Below are 15,873 nucleotides of genomic sequence, written 5' to 3'. Positions count from 1 at the left end.
GGCTGATTAAAATCCAGAAAGCCCTCAGGAGCTCTTTGTCTCCCTTCCATTGCCTTTCAGTCTCCAGGCCTTGTGCAGTGATTGGAGTCAGTTGGAGTTCTCTTCAGGAGGAAGATTCCAAAGTGCACCTCATGATTTTTGGTTTTAGACAAGAGAATATTTTTTTACTTTTCATTTCAGAGAAGAGGGGATGGAAGCATTCCCCAGGTGATCTTGATGCTGAATGTCTCCTTAGGAGGTCTGGGCAATGAGAAGAATGAGCCCCTTTTGGGCTGAGCCTGTTTGGACAACCTGCTACTCACCCCCAGCCTTAGCATGTCTGACATCACCCACCTGAGACTGACATCCCTAAACATAAAAAAAATTTAAGAATTTTTCTTTATAAATAAAATTCAATTAATTAATAAAATCAGAATTGTATTATTCTGATAGTATTATTCAATTTTAATTACCTAATTTTTATATTTATATTAAAAAATCTATACACTTTTAGCAACCAAGAAAATTATTGGTCATTGGTTCTAAGTAACACAATTCCCTTCATTACTTCATTAAGCTCTATTGGGTATTTATTTCTTCCTCTTTATGGTAACTAATATTCTTTGTGGACGTTTTGCCATCATTTTTATCATCTTTTTTTTCGCATATGGTCAAGAGGAGGCACTTGGGGTCCCTGGAGCCATTTCTGGGGCACATTTGGGGCAGTTTTCAGTCTGAGGAGGGAATTCAGAGAGAACTTGAGGGTCTGGAGGACACTTGGGGGAGCCGGGTGGGCACTTGGACGGAGCACTGAGGGATTCTGAGGGCCAGTTCGGGGTCCGGGGCAGCACTTGGGGGTCCAGGAGGGCCCTTGGACGTCAGGGAGGGGAATTTGGGGCCCTTGGGGGGCTCGAACGGGGCTCTCTGGGGCGCGGGGGCTGATGGGAGTTGGTAGGCGCAGGTATCATACGGTTTAACGGGGCCGCAGAGCATCACGGGAGTTCGAGGCGCAGCTGCAATGGCTCTCGGAGGGGCGCGGGGCATGACGGGAGATGAAGTCCAGGCTGGAATAGCGCTTTCCTGCGGCGCGGAGCATGATGGGAGCTGTAGTCCCGGAAGTGGCTCCAACGCGGCGGTTGGGGGTCCGGGAAGGCTCTTGGGGGACACTTTTGCGTCCAAGCCGTGACTTGAGGTCCTCGGGGGAACTTAAACGGCTCGGGAATCCTTGGGGGGAGCTCGGGGAGCTCTAACCGGGCTCTTTAGGTTGCGGGAACGGCAGGAGTTTTAGGCGCGGGACTATGTTCTGAGGGGCTCTGGGGCCACGGGGGATGAGAGGAGATGAATTCCCAGAATGGGCTGTACCGGGTATCTGTGGGGTTGGGAGCACGCAGGGGGTCTGGGGATGCTTTTGGGGGGTCCCAAATGGGCGCTGAGGAGGCACTGAGGGATCCTGGAGGGTCTAGGGGACACTTATGGGACAGATGGGGGCGGATCCCGGGGTTCTGTGGAGCGTGGGGCATGACGGGCGTTGCAGTCCCAGATGCAATGGAGCTGTATCCGGCCGCGGGGCATGACGGGAGTTGTAGGCAAAAGGAAAATATGGCAGCCGTCTAGGCACCGCCCCCAAGCCCCGATCTCTGGCGCTGATTGGCTGTGAGTGGTGATGGGCGGAAGCCTCGGCAAATGAGAGGCGGCGGAGGCGGGAACAGCCTATCCATTCCCTCCCAGTACAGCCCAGTTCATTCCCAGTACTACCCCAGTACAACCCCAGTAAAACCCCAGTGCCCCTCCGATCCCTTCCAATTCAGCCCAGTCCCTCTCAAAACACCTGAGTCCATTCCCATTCCCTCCAGTTCCTCCAAATTTCATCCACAGGGTGCCCCAGTGTCCCCAGTCTTCCCTACAATGTTCCCAGTGTTCCCCAGTATGTCCCTGTCCTCCCCAGTGTTTCCAAGGACAGTTTAATTTCTCACGGTGGCCGTGGCAGCCAAACCCAGCAGTGGGGTCAGTGCAGTGCCCGTGGCCACAGCCCCTTGCAGTGGCCCAGTGCAGCTTGGGCTGATGATCCACCCTCACAGCTGGCCCAGGGCAGCTCTGGGCTTTGGTGGCACCTGGGGCTGGCACACACCTGAGCAGTGTGTCTGTTTGCAGTGGGGAAACTCAGGAGTTTCAGATTGCTTCAAAAAATACAAAAAGTGAAAACCCCTCTTAGGCTGAGTGCAGGCAGCTCTCCAAGCACAGCAGGTCCAGGGGAGTGAGGACAGACAGGATGGGGCTGGGCAATGTGGAGCAAGGTTGTCCACACTGGGTCAGAGCTCCAGGCACAGCTTCTGTGAGCAGGGCAGAGCTCCTGAGGAGAGACCCTGGGTCAATATCAATCACAGAATGCTGCAATCATCTCTGCTCTAAAGAGAAATAAAATAAAATACATCCTTTAAAAAAAATGTGTATTTCTTACAAGTTCTTTGAAATCTTTCTCCATCACTGGACTAGGAAAACTTTAATGAGCCTCTCAGGGCGTTGATGTTGTTTACATCAGACTCAGTCCCTGAGAGAGTGTTCAGAAAACTTCTCAAGAACTCCAACTCCAAAGTTTCTTGAAGTTTTAATGGGTCCCACCAAGGATCATGACTGAGAAAGTGTCCCCAGGTTCCAGTTAGAGCAGAACAGTGGAGGCAGTGATGACAGCTGTGGACAAACAAGGCCAAGGTGTCTCTGGTGCTGAGCAAAGCTGGATGTGTTTGAGGAATGCCAAGGGCCAAGGCCTGAGCCCCAGGGCCTGGCCAGGCAGATCCTGTCCCTCCCTCCTTGCTCAGGGCTCTTGCTGGGATGGGCACTGGCATGTGGGCATGTGCAATGCCAAGGGCAGGAGCATGGGGCGGCCCCTGCCAGGCTGCTGAGCAGGGACAAGGAGGCCATGAGGCCCCAGGCCTGCAAGGGTCACTTGTCTCCTGCTCCTGCCTCAGGCCCAGGCCCAGCAGCCATGGCCAAAGTGCTGCCCAAGTTGGCTCTGGCAGGGCTGTCTTGCAGCTGCTGCCCATGCTTGTGCCCTGTGCAGCCCAGGCTGTCCTACGGTGTCCCTGCCCTGCGCCTCTGTCCCTGCAGGCTGTTGGCATCCCCCGGCTGCCCCACCTGGCTGGGCCCTTCCTTTGCTGGCAGCTCTGCCTCCTGCCTGCCTCTGCCTGCCCACACAAAGCCTGGGGCTGATACCAAAAGGGTTCATTCCATTTTTACCCTGCCTGGGAACTTTCAGCACAGGAACAAGGCATGCAGGGGCTGCTTTCCCTGCAAGGATGGTTGGAAGAGAAGAAGAAGACATCTGGCTCAAGGGTGCAGGGGTAGAGAAAACAAGGACTGAATCTGGGAACTTGGGGTGGGTTTTTATGGAATTGGGTAAGTTGTAATTCGTATTTAGCCACGGTGTATAAGCAACACACTGGTAGAATTACATGTCCTCATAAGGTTAGGAGTTATTCCATGTTGGACCTTAGGCCTGAATAAATGATACCCTCTGAAACACCAAATTAGTGTTCAGGAGCCTTATTCTGATATTTTGGACATTTGCTGACAGCAAAGGCTGACAGAACCAAGGAGTCAGCTGTGACACTGTGGAACCCCATGGAACAAAGGGTCCATTGTGATGCAGTGGAACCCCCTGGAACCAAAAGTCCAGTGTATCAGAGCAAGGCCTCATGGAACTAAGGAGAGCATTGCTGACAGTGTGAAAGTTCCTGGAACCAAAAGTCCATTGTGACACAGCAAGGCCTCCTGGAACCAAGGGTCCCTTGTGGCTCTGTGGGGCTTCCCAGAACCAAGGAGACCATTTGGACACTGTGGGGCCTCATGGAACCACCTGGCACTGTGACACAGCGGGGCCACATGGAGCCAAGGGGCTACTGAGACAGAGGAACCTCATGGAACCAAAGGTCCATTCTTACACTGAGGGGCCCTGTGGAACCAATGGGACCATGATGACACCGTGGTGCTCCATGGAACCAAGGGGCCATTCTGATTCTGCTTTGCCTCATGGAGGCAAAGGACACTGCAGGGCCTCGTAGAACTAAGGCAGCCTTGTGACACTGTGGGGCCCTTGGAACCAAGGGTCCATTGGGAGATTGCAGGGCCTCATGGAACCATGGAGACCATTATGGCTCTTCAGAACCCCTTGGAACCAAGGGGCCATTGTGACACTGCAGGGCCTCGTGGAATCAAGGGGACCAAAGTGACACTGTGGGGCTCCATGGGACAAAGGGGCCATTCTGACACTGTGGAACCAAGGAGACCATTGCTCTGCTACAGGACATCATGGAACCAAGGGGGCCATTGTGACACAGCAAAGCCTCATGGAACCAGGGCCACAGTAGTGACACTGTGGGGCTCCATGGGACCAAGGGGGCATTCTTAAAGTGGAGGACCAAGGAGACCACTGTGACACTCTGGGGCATCATGGAATCAAAATCCATTTTGACACAGAAGGGTCTCATGGAACCATGGAGGCCATTTTCACACTTTGAGGCCTTGTGAAACCAAGGGGCCATTGTGGCACTTTGTGTCCCCATGGAACCAAGGAGTCCATTGTGACACTATGAGGCCCTGTTGGGCCAAATGGCATTTGTGACACTGAGTGGCACCATGGAACCAAGGGACCATTGTGACCCTACAGGGCCCCATGGAACTAAGGATTCATGGAACAGTGAGGGACTCATGGAACCAAAGGTCCATTGTGACATTGCGGGGCCTCATGGAACTAAGGGGGGACAATTCTGACGCTGTGGGGCCCAGTGGAAGCAAGGGCCCAGTGTGACACAGCTGGGACTCATGCAGCCAAGGGGCCACTGGGATCCTGAGGAGCTCAAAAGAACCAAGGGGCCATTGTGACACTCTGCAGCTGTGGAGACTCTGAGAGGCATTCCCTGGGTTAGGGAGACACAAGAAGCTTCCCTCAAAAGCTGTTTGACCCCATTGGCTCCTTCCCCTTGTTCTCTGTCTCTCAGGCACTCCCTCTTCATTCCCCTATTGGCCCCATCTTTGTACTGCCCCCATGGCACTGATCAGCCCCTTCCTCTGGAGAGACAGGAACCTGGATTCCCCCCAGGAGTCCTGCCTTGTGACCCTGAACATCTCACTGCACGGCTGAATCAAACATCTGTGGGTACCATGCAAAGGCCCTTTGTGCTTCCCTACCCTGGGCTTTATTAGCAGCTATTCCAACTCCAACAATGGTCCCTTATGGCAGTGTGGATCCAAGGACACCATGGTGACACTGTGGGACCTCATGGATCCAAGGGGCGATTGTGACACTGAAGAACTTCATGGAACCCAGGGTCCATTGGGACACAGCAGGGCCTCATTGGAACACAGGAACCATTGCTGACAGTACAGAAACTCATGGAACCAAGGGGCCGTGGTGACACAGCAGGGCCACATGGAACCCAGGAGACCAGTGACATTTAGGGACCTCATGGAACCAGGGTCCATTATGACACTGCAGAAACAAGGAGACCATTGTTGATGCTATGGAAGCTCACGGAACCAAGCAGCCATTGTGACACTCCAGGGCCTCATTGAACCAGGCAGACCATTGTGACACCACAGAACCTCATGGCACTGAGGGTTTATTGTGACACAGCAGGGCCCATGGAGCCGATTGTCCATTGTGACAATGTGGAACCAAGGAGACCATTGTGACACCATGGAAGCTCATGGAGCCAAGGAGACCATTGTGACATCATGGAACCTCAGGGAACCAAGGAGACCATTGTGACATCATGGAACCTCGTGGAACCAAGGGTCCATTGTTACAGTCCAGAACCAAGGAGACCATTGTGACAGTACAGAACCTCACAGGACCAAGATTCCATTGTTATGCAGTGGGGCTTCATGGAACCAAGGACCCACTGTGACACAGCAGGGCCATGTGGAACCAAGGGTCCTTGGAGATACTGCAGATCCAAGGAGACCATGGTGATGCTGTGGAACCTCATGGAACCAAGGGGCAATTGTGACACTCTGGGGCCCCATGGAACCAAATATTCATGGCGACACAGCGGGGCTGCTTGTGACCAATTGTCCATTGTGACACTGCAGATCCAAGAGACCAGGGTGACACTGTGGCAGTTGATGGAACCAAGGGGCTGTTGTGACACACCAAGGCCTCGTGGAACCAAGGAGAGCATTGTGGCAGTGCAGAACCAAGGAGGCCATTTTGACAGTACGGAACCCAATGGAACCAAGGGTCCATTGTTCTACAGCAGGGCCTCATGGAACCAAGGAGCCATTGTGAAACTGTGGGGCATAATGGAGCCAAGGACACCACGGATACTGAAATCCACTGGATAGAAACTTCTGAAGAGAGTTTGGAGTATTTGAAAGCAGGTATTCTTTATTACAGCATGGTGGTCACTTGGGCCATCCTTCCTCCATTCAAATGCACTGAGCATTGAATGAACAGAGTTTTTATCACACACACTGATTACGTATCCATTAGCTATCCCCATGTCTTTGAATTTATTTGACATAATCGCACCCCTTATGACAAATCCTTTTATGATTCTTTGGGTTTTGTCTTCAACATCCAGTGTCCTTTTTAGGTGGCTGTTCCTTGACCCCTCCTTTTGAGTAAGGGCAATATTATTGTTCTGCATAACTTCTGTTTTGTCAGCCTTGCAGAGCTGAGCTAGCATCCTGCTTGCATTTTGTGTGGCTTCTGTTTGCCAGTGGCACATCCTCAATCAGTTTCTCCAAGGCTGTGCTGTTCTGTTCTACTGTCCTTGACAAGAGTAAATGTTGTCCTGTTCTCCTGTCCTTGTCTCAGTGCTCGCCCCACATGAGGCGTCTGCAACCCCCCCAACCGATGGGCCTGGGGTGGGCAAGTGTTCCTGGGGAACAGGGATGGGACAGCTGGGCTGGACTGACCCAAGGGATGTTCCACTCCATGTCACACCATGATCAGCAATCACCTGAGACAAGCAGAGGGGCAAGCAGGGTAGGGAATAATTTATTTTTAAGACATTTTTCTTTCAAAACAGCACCAACACATACAGAATCTTCTCCTGCCACAAGGTGGTCAAACATTTTCTGCTGATAGGAGATTTCCTAAGGATTTGCTTTTCTTCTGTAAGTGGGTCTTGCTGTGCCTTTTTTTTTTTGGTTGAGTTTGGAGGTTTTTATCATTGGATTTGGGTTTTTCCATATTGAACTGCCTTTCTTCTGATGCATGAGTTTTTTCTGTCCTTTCTTGTGGCTCGCTTGGCACCTGACAGCAAGATAAATTTACCCAATTCTGTCATCTTGCCCAATTATGTATTGCAGTCACCATTAACTAGATGAGTTCAGTCACAGACTCCCTGCAATTTGGCAGCATCCACAAAGGAATTGAAAGTACATTTCATGCCATTGTAGAGACAATAGAAATATTCCACAGTGGTGGTCAAGGGCTGGTCACTGAGGGATGTCACCCGGGCGTGGCTGCCAAGAGGACTCTGTACCATGGTTGACATTTGACCCTCACTGTTCAGCCAAATTCCCACCCAGCCCATGTTCCACTCCTTCAGCCCAGCTCTCTCCAGTCTGGCTCTGAGGAGACCACAGCAGACCCTGTCCCAGGCCTGGCTGAAGTCTGGGCACACAACATCCCCTTCTTTTCCCTCCCACGTGGGTTCTGCAGTCCCTGCCCTGTCCTGCCAGTGCCTGGAATGGCTGCAGGAGGATTTGCCACATCCCCTTCCCTGCTGAGCCTGACCAGGCTGTGGCTCTCCCAGTCCCCCTCCCTGCCCTGTTTGCAGACTGGTTCCATGTCTGCCCTTCCCAAGTGCCCAGGACCCTCTGGGATGGCTCTGGCCTTTCCAAGAGGTTTGAGAGAGGTCCCACAGTGACACTGCCCAGCCTTCTCAACAGCCCTGACACCAAAATGCTCTTCCAGAGGAGTGCCCAGGACACAGCCCTGTCCAGCTGTCGCAGTCCTGAGGGCCAGTTTAGATGGGTGACTCTGGTGTGTAATTCCCCCACTCACAGCTGTCCTGAGCACTTTTCTCAGTGCCTCTCTAAGCCCATCCTTTCTGCTCCACAGGCTGTATGTCAGAGGATTCAGCAGGGGGGAGGACTGTGTTTAAAAATGCTCTGTCAGAATGTCTCAGGAGACACAACGGATCTGGGCACCGGTGCCACTGAAAATCATGAGGATGCCCCGGAAAACTGAGGCACTGCAAAGTAAAAGGAGGAGGTAGAGAAAACCTTCCCCTGCCATCAGCCCTGGCACAAGCTGCAGAGCCCCAGGAAGGTTCAGCACAGACCATTCAGCATCTGATGGGCACTGGCCACCCGCAAGCAAAACCTGACCCAGACCTGAGTGTCTTGTAGGTGACACTGGGACCCTGATCTGATCCCACTGAGCCTTGGGAGAACAATGAGCCTCTTTAGAGTCTATCCCTTGGCATGTTCTTGAGAGAGACTGTGGCAGAAGCCTTCAGGCACTGGGCTGAGGAGATCCCTTTGCTGATGGCAGTGCTGGGGTGGAGGTCAGATCTCTCACAAAAGCCCTCATTGCTCCCCCTGCTTCCAGAGCACTCAGACCTCAGAGAACAAGGGCTCCAAAGGAGAGTGTGGAGGAGCCAAGAGCGGCTCTGAAAAGATCACGTGCCGGTGCTCCCTGTCTGTGCTGCTGTGCTGCAAAGCATCACAGCTTTTACAAAAGTCTCAGTGGAAGGGTAGCAGAAAAAGCATTTGAAGCAGGGTCTTTTATTTTGTTTAAAAACCACAGAGCACAATTCCCAATTTAAAAAATCTGTGAGTCAAATTCAAGAGGAAAACACTTAAATAGAAGAGGGATGAATAATAAGATTATGTTGTGATCAAGATCATCACAAGAAAACCAAAACTATCCACCCACAACACTACCAATATATGAAAACCTAGACTGAGTCTGTAATGAGTTATATTCTAAATGTTATGCTGTACAAAAGGGGTCCTTCATTCCTTCTGAAAAGCATCCAGGCATCATTTTTCTCATGCCATCCTTGAGCTCCTGGTTCCTCAGGCTGCAGATGAGGGGGCTTCAGGTTGGCAAAAATGGCAGTGCTGAGAAACAGGGAGAGCACAGCCAGGTGAGGGAGGCAGGTGGAAAAGGCTTTGTGCTGTCCCTGCTCAGAGGGGATCCTCAGCACAGCCCTGAAGATCTGCACATAGGAGAAAACCATGAACACAAAACAACCAAATAAGAGAAAAGCACTAACTACAATGAGCCCAAGTTCCCTGAGGTAGAATTTGTAGCAGGAGAGCTTGAGGATCTGGGGGATATCACAGAAGAACTGGCCCAGGGCATTGCCCTGGCACAGAGGCAGGGAAAATGTATTGGCTGTGTGCAGCAGAGCATTGAGAAAGGCACTGGCCCAGGCAGCTGCTGCCATGTGGGCACAAGCTCTGCTGCCCAGCAGGGTCCCGTAGTGCAGGGGTTTGCAGATGGACACGTAGCGGTCGTAGCACATGATGGTCAGGAGGGAAAACTCTGCTGAAATGAAAAAGACAAACAGAAAGAGCTGTGCAGCACATGCTGAGTAGGAGATGGTGCTGGTGTCCCAGAGGGAATTGTGCATGGCTTTGGGGACAGTGGTGCAGATGGAGCCCAGGTCGCTGAGGGCCAGGTTGAGCAGGAAGAAGAACATGGGCGTGTGCAGGTGGTGGCCGCAGGCTACGGCGCTGATGATGAGGCCGTTGCCCAGGAGGGCAGCCAGGGAGATGCCCAGCAAGAGGCAGAAATGCAGGAGCTGCAGCTGCCGCGTGTTTGCCAATGCCAGCAGGAAGAAGTGCCTGATGGAGCTGCTCTTGGACATTTGCAGCCTCATGTATGGTTACTTATAGAGGATTAACACCTGTCGAGGAAGAAAATGGCAGTGCCAGATTGGACATTTCTTCACTCTGGGAATCATGGACTGTGGAATGAAGACTTGAATAACTGGACCAATTTTTTGAATCAATCCTATGTGTTTTATTTGGAATCCCCTCAAAATTACTTCTCTTCCTGGGAGAGAATTTTCCTTAACTTTATTTGAGTTTGGCCTTGTGCTGCTGAGTTCCGGCCTCATCCTCAGCATTGCTCTCAGCCTGAGCACTGTGGAGCTCAGAGGGAAAACGGAGCTCCCAGTGCCGCAGTGCAGTCAGACTTGCTGGAACCACATAGGTTCCCTTTGTTAATTTTTCCTCTCTCTATTTAAGCATGATCACCCTTAAAATTTTCTTGAAAAATAAAGTGGACTTTGTGAATTCTCCAGTTAAAAACTTATTTTTTCCAAACTCTTCACTCATTCCCTGTGCAGCTGGACAGGATGGGATACCAAGGGTTGGTCTGGCTCTCTGCTGCCTGGAGTTGTGCCTACTGGGAGCTGTTTCTCTCTATCCAAGCCTTGTCCCTGTCAGCACTGCTAGAGCACAGCCCAGCCCTGGGGGCTCAGCTCTGCCCTGCAGACCCCTCCCAGCACAGGGCACTGCCCAGGGGCATCTCCCTGGCAGCAGGGCCTTAAGGGCAGGCCAGACAAACAGAGATGCTGCAAGCCAAGGTGCTGCTGCTGCTGTCTGTAGGGAGAGGAGGCTGAGGAGGCACTTTCTGAGGGAGATCTGAGGCCCATCTGCTGATGCCCAGGCTGACAGTGCAGGAGGCTCAGTGACACAGCCAAAGCTGACAGCCCCTTTCCCTTCCCTTTAGAAGAAAGCTGAGAGCAGCCCTGGCCATGCAGCACCATCTCCAGAGCAGGAGGAATCTGCCCTGATGGGGGTGGCTCCTTGCACCTGGAACTTCTCCCCTGCAGCGTCCATGGGGAGCTGCCAGGCAGGCTGAGAGCTGCCCCTGGCAGGTGGCACATGCCCTGGGCTGGCCAAGAGCCCTGAGGGCTGCAGGAGCTGCTCTGCAGGACAGCCCTGGGCAGCCCTGGCTGCAGCCCCAGCTTCAGCCCCTGCAGCTGTCCCTGGCAGCAGGAGCCGTCCTGCCCTGTCCCTCTGACGGTGCCCAGGGCAGCCCCGCTCTGCAGCACATCCTCCTCCTCCTCCTGCTCCTGCTCCTCCTGTGCCACAGAGAAACTGGGAGAGTCCTCCTGACACATCCCCCATGCTCTGGGGTGTGCTGGCTTCAGGAGATCCCTCCAGGAGCACAGGGGACATTGCCCTGCACCCACACACTCACCATGCACAGGGCTGTGAAGAACTTTCCCCAGGTGAAGTCTCAGCTCAATGTCTTCCCAATCCTGATTGCCTTCAGCCTGTCTCTGCCTGGCTCCTGTCCCCTCAGTGCCTGCAGGCAGAGCCCTCAGCCCTGCTGGGCTGGGAGAGGAGCTGGCCCTGGGAAGAGCTGTTCCTTTAAAGCTCAGCAGCACAGACACAGCACAAGGACTTTAATGAGCCTCTTGGGGATTTGGTGTTGTTTACATCAGACTCAGTCCCTGAGAGAGTGATCAAAAACTTCTCAAGAACTCAAAGTTAAATTGAAACACTGAAGTTTCTTCAAGTTTTAATGGGTCCCATAGAGGAACACCACTGAGCAAGTGTCCCCAGGTTCCAGGTAGAGCAGAACACTGCAGGCAGTGCTGGCAGCTGGGGACAAACAAGGCCGAGGTGTCTCTGGTGCTGAGCAAAGCTGGATGTGTTTGAGGAATGCCAAGGGCCAAGGTCTGAGCCCTAGGGCCTGGCCAGGCAGATCCTGTCCCTCCCTCCTTGCTCAGGGCTCTTGCCGGGATGGGCACTGGCATGTGGGGATGTGCAATGCCAAGGGCAGGAGCATGGGGCGGCCCCTGCCCGGCTGCTGAGCAGGGACAAGGAGGCCATGAGGCCCCAGGCCTGCAAGGGTCACTTGTCTCCTGCTCCTGCCTCAGGCCCAGGCCCAGCAGCCACGGCCAAAGTGCTGCCCAAGTTGGCTCTGGCAGGGCTGTCTTGCAGCTGCTGCACAGCCCTGGTGCTTCTGAGGCAGATGAGATGTGACCACCAGAGGCCAAGGCCAGCCAAAGCTGACAGGTTTTTCTCTGAGAGGTTACGCTTGCATACAGCAAGGTTTTAGGGCGGAGTACCAATTTTGTCCATGGAGAAAAGAGAGACATTTCTTTCCATAGGAAGGAAAGCATGGAGCCCCAGTGTTTCATGGGCAGATGAGAGGCAGCCCTTGACATTCTGAGATCAGCCAGACCCGTCAGGTCACTTTTAGGAGGCCAAATCAGCCAGATGTGTTCCATGTTTCTCTCATTCCATGGTCCCCCACAATGTCCCAGTGGTTCCCTTGATTCCACGAGCCCCTGAGGTGTCACAAGGGCCCCGTGTTACAGGAGGCCCTGAAGTGTCCTAATGGTCTCCATGGTTCCACGAGGCCCCACAGAGCCATGGTGGTCTCTTGGTTCCATGAAGCCCCACGGTATCACCATGGTATCCCAGAGTGTCACAATGGTCTCCATGGTTCCACCTGGTCCTCACAGTGTCACTGGGGTCTCCACAGGAAGGAAACAACCGAGCCCCAGTGTTCCAGGGGCAGATGAGGGGCAGCCACCAGAGGCCAAGGGCAGCCAGACTAGACGGTGCTGGCAGATTTTTTCTGGGAGCCATCCTTGCATATAGGGAATTGTAGAGGTGGAATAACAGTTTTGGACATGGATGCCTGGAGGAGAAGGACAGTTCTTTTCCATAGGAAGGAAAGCAGGGAACACCAGTGTTTCAGGGCCAGATGAAAGGTGGCCACCAGAGGCCAAGGTCAGCCAGGCCTCTCTGTCCTGGCAGCTTTTGTCTGAAAGCAGTCCTTGGATATAGGGAATTTTGCAGGTGGAATCAAAAATTCGGCCATTTCTGCAGGGATAAGAAGGATGGTTCTTTTCCATTGGAAGGAGAGCACAGAGCTCAAGAATTTGAGTGGCAGAAGCAGAGAGAGAAGGCTCCTGAGAGTCCAAACCAGCCAGACCTGTTTGTCCTGGCCGCTTACATCATGGAGAAATCCTTGCATACATAGAATTTGGGAGGTGGAATCTCAGTTTTGACCATGGGCACCTGATAGAGATGGATGGTTTATCCATAAGAAAGAAAAGTGTGAAGTCCAAGTTTCTTAGAAGAATTCAAGAGGTGGCCACCCATGGGCCAAGAGAGCCCAATCTGTCTCTCCTGGCACGTTTCATCTGGGTGAAATCCTTGACATGGGGAATTTTGGAGGTGGAATCTCAGTTTTGGCTGCGGGCACCAGGACAGGAAGGAGAGTGCTTTTTATTAGGATGGAAAGCACAGAGCCCCAGTGCTTCAAAGGTAGATGAGAGGTGGTGTCATAGACATCCTTTTGTGAAAATCCTTTCTTAGGTTTTTTTTTCCCTTCTGAGAAGCTGAGGCCTCAGAAACAAAATGGTTATCTGGTTATCTGCTGCTGTGGAATGCATCAGGTGGATTTTTGTTGGCCCATCTAGGTTGTTTATAATTAATGGCCAATCAAGGCCGAGCTATCTTGGACAGAGTCTGAGAGAGCTGCCTTTTGTTATCATTCTTTTCCATTCTATTCTTAGCTAGCCTTCTGAGATGAACCTTTTCCTTCTATTTCTTTTTAGTATCGTTATAATGTAATATATATATATATCATAAAATAATAAATCAAGCCTTCTGAAATATGGAGTCAAATCTCTGTCTCTTCCCTCATCCTGAAAACCCCTGTGAACACTGTCACAAGGTGGCCCCCAGGTGGCCAAGCCAGCCAGATCTGTCTGTCCTGGCAAACTTCATCTGGGAACAATCTTTGCATATATGGAAATTTGGAGGAGGAGTCCTGATTTTGGCCATGGGCATCTGGAGGAGAAGGGCAGCTCTTTCCCACAGGAAGGAGAGCCCAGAGCCCCAGTGCTCCAGGGGCAGATGAGCAGCAGCCCTCAACATGCCAAGGTCAGCTGGACCTGTCAGGTGGCCCCCAGGTGTCCCAGCCAGCCAGGCCTTGATGCCTTGAGAGGCTGCCTAGAACAGGGGCTGGACAGTGTTACAGGAATAGAGTAGGGATTTATTAAAAGGCCTTCAAAGGATACACCTGGGGCAGTGCAAGAGCCTGGCTGAAGGTACACCCAAGATGGACAACGGTTCACACATTTTCACATTTTTATAGGTTTTGGTCCATTTCCATATTGGGGTTAATTATCCAATTACAGCTTCAGGTTGTGAAGTCCCATCCTCCCAGTCTGCTCTCCTCAATTCACTGTTTGCACTTTTTGGGCCTGAAGTTGCAACAGTGTCCTTGGCTCTCCTAGGTTTCTAGGTTTCCTAGTCCAGTTATGGAGAAATATTTCAAAGAGCTTCTAAAAAATATACACTCCTATTTTAAAGGACGTATTTTATTACTGCTCTCTTTGGAGCAGAGACAATTGCAGCCTTCTGTGACTGATATTGACCCAGGGTCTCTCCTCAGGAGCTCTGGCCTGCTCACAGAAGCTGTGCCTGGAGCTCTGACCCAGTGTGGACAACCTTGCTCCACATTGCCCAGCCCCATCCTGTCTGTCCTCACTCCCCTGGACCTGCTGTGCTTGGAGAGCTGGCTGCACTCAGCCTAAGAGGGGTTTTCCCTTTTTGTATTTTTTGAAGCAATCTGAAACTCCTGAGTTTCCCCACTGAAAACAGACACACTGCTCAAGTGTGTGCCAAGACCAAGCTATCACCAATAACATTCCCCTCACCCAAGGCAGAACTGTGCAGGAAATGTTTTAGACCTTTGGACTCCATGGTTCCATGAGGCCTTGCTCTGTGGCAATGGACTTTTGGTTCCATGAGGTTCTGTGCTCAACAGTGGTATCCTTTGTTCCAAGTGTCACCATGGCCCCTTGGTTCCACGGGGCCCTGCTGTGTCACAATGGGCTCCATGATTCCATGATTAATGCAAAAGCTTTGCATGAACAACGAGCAACACCATGGTCTCCTTGGATCTGCTTTGTCGCAATGAACAATGGGTTCCATGAGATCCCAAACTGTCACGATGGATATTTGGCTCCATATGGCCCCTGTGTCACAAAGGACCCTTGGTTCCATCAGGCCCCACAGTGTCACAGGGGTTTCCTTGGTTCCATGTGCCCCAATATGTCACAGGGTTTTCCCTCTTCTGCAGCAACCAGCAGCAAACCCCAGTGCCAGGGTCAAATGTCTGGCAAGAAGGAACAAGGGGGGACATTTGGAGTGATGGATTTTGCCTTCCCAGGTCACAGTGACGTGGGATGGGGCCCTGCTGTCCTGAAGATGGCTGAACACCAGCCTGCCCATGGGAAGGGGTAAAAGACAACAACCTCTGTCCATGGAACTTCAACAGCAGAGAGGTCAGGAGAAGGCTGGGTTTAAAAGACTCTCACCAGCACAGGAAACATCAACCTAGGACATTTTCTTGAAAGCTGACATTTTAGAGCATTCTTTTATACAGACATGGACCACCAAATACCAAGTTAAACAGGCTTTCTCTGTGCCCTGAGACCAGCTGGAATCTTTTCAGCAGTCTGTGCTGTTCCATCCCTTGCTTAGGGCGAGGATGTCGGATGTTTCAGCAGTCTCCGCGCTTCTGGAAGGCTTCACAGGCAGGCTCTAAAAGCCGAATAAAACAAAACAGCAGTGTAAGGCACAGCACAAAGGAAGCACCAGGCTGATCAACACCGCCCTTGCAGTGACATTTCCCATGAGATCCTCAGCACCCCGGGCTGCAAACAAACCCTGCTCGGGGTGAGCACAAGAGCCGGGCCCAGCGCTGAGCACCAGCCCGATCCCAGCAGGGCCTTGGAGGAGGCGGGGGCGAGCCCCGAGCCGGGCTCCAAAGGGGCCTCAGGGCTGGGGGCGATGGCGCCGAGCACCCTGCCCGTGTCCCCCTCGGCCCTGCGGCGCCACGGGGCCAGAGCCCGGTGCTGGGGCTCGGTCCCTGCTGCCGCAAGGGCGCTG

The 15,873-nt window shown here is 52.5% G+C and overlaps 1 protein-coding gene across 1 annotated transcript in view; it reads right to left on the bottom strand.

The window, feature by feature from the left end:
* LOC136570481 (olfactory receptor 14A16-like) overlaps nucleotides 1–9,806 on the bottom strand; it is a 223,271-nt gene extending 213,465 nt beyond the window's left edge. Inside the window, exon 1 of the mRNA XM_066570947.1 lies at nucleotides 9,180–9,806. Coding sequence (XP_066427044.1) covers nucleotides 9,180–9,806 — 627 coding nt within the window. The remainder of the gene's footprint in view (nucleotides 1–9,179) is intronic.
* Between the last annotated feature and the right edge of the window lie 6,067 nt (nucleotides 9,807–15,873).

Source organism: Molothrus aeneus, unplaced genomic scaffold, assembly GCF_037042795.1.
Source record: "Molothrus aeneus isolate 106 unplaced genomic scaffold, BPBGC_Maene_1.0 scaffold_34, whole genome shotgun sequence".
Lineage (NCBI taxonomy): Eukaryota > Metazoa > Chordata > Aves > Passeriformes > Icteridae > Molothrus > Molothrus aeneus.
This window is presented reverse-complemented; position numbering and strand designations above follow the sequence as displayed.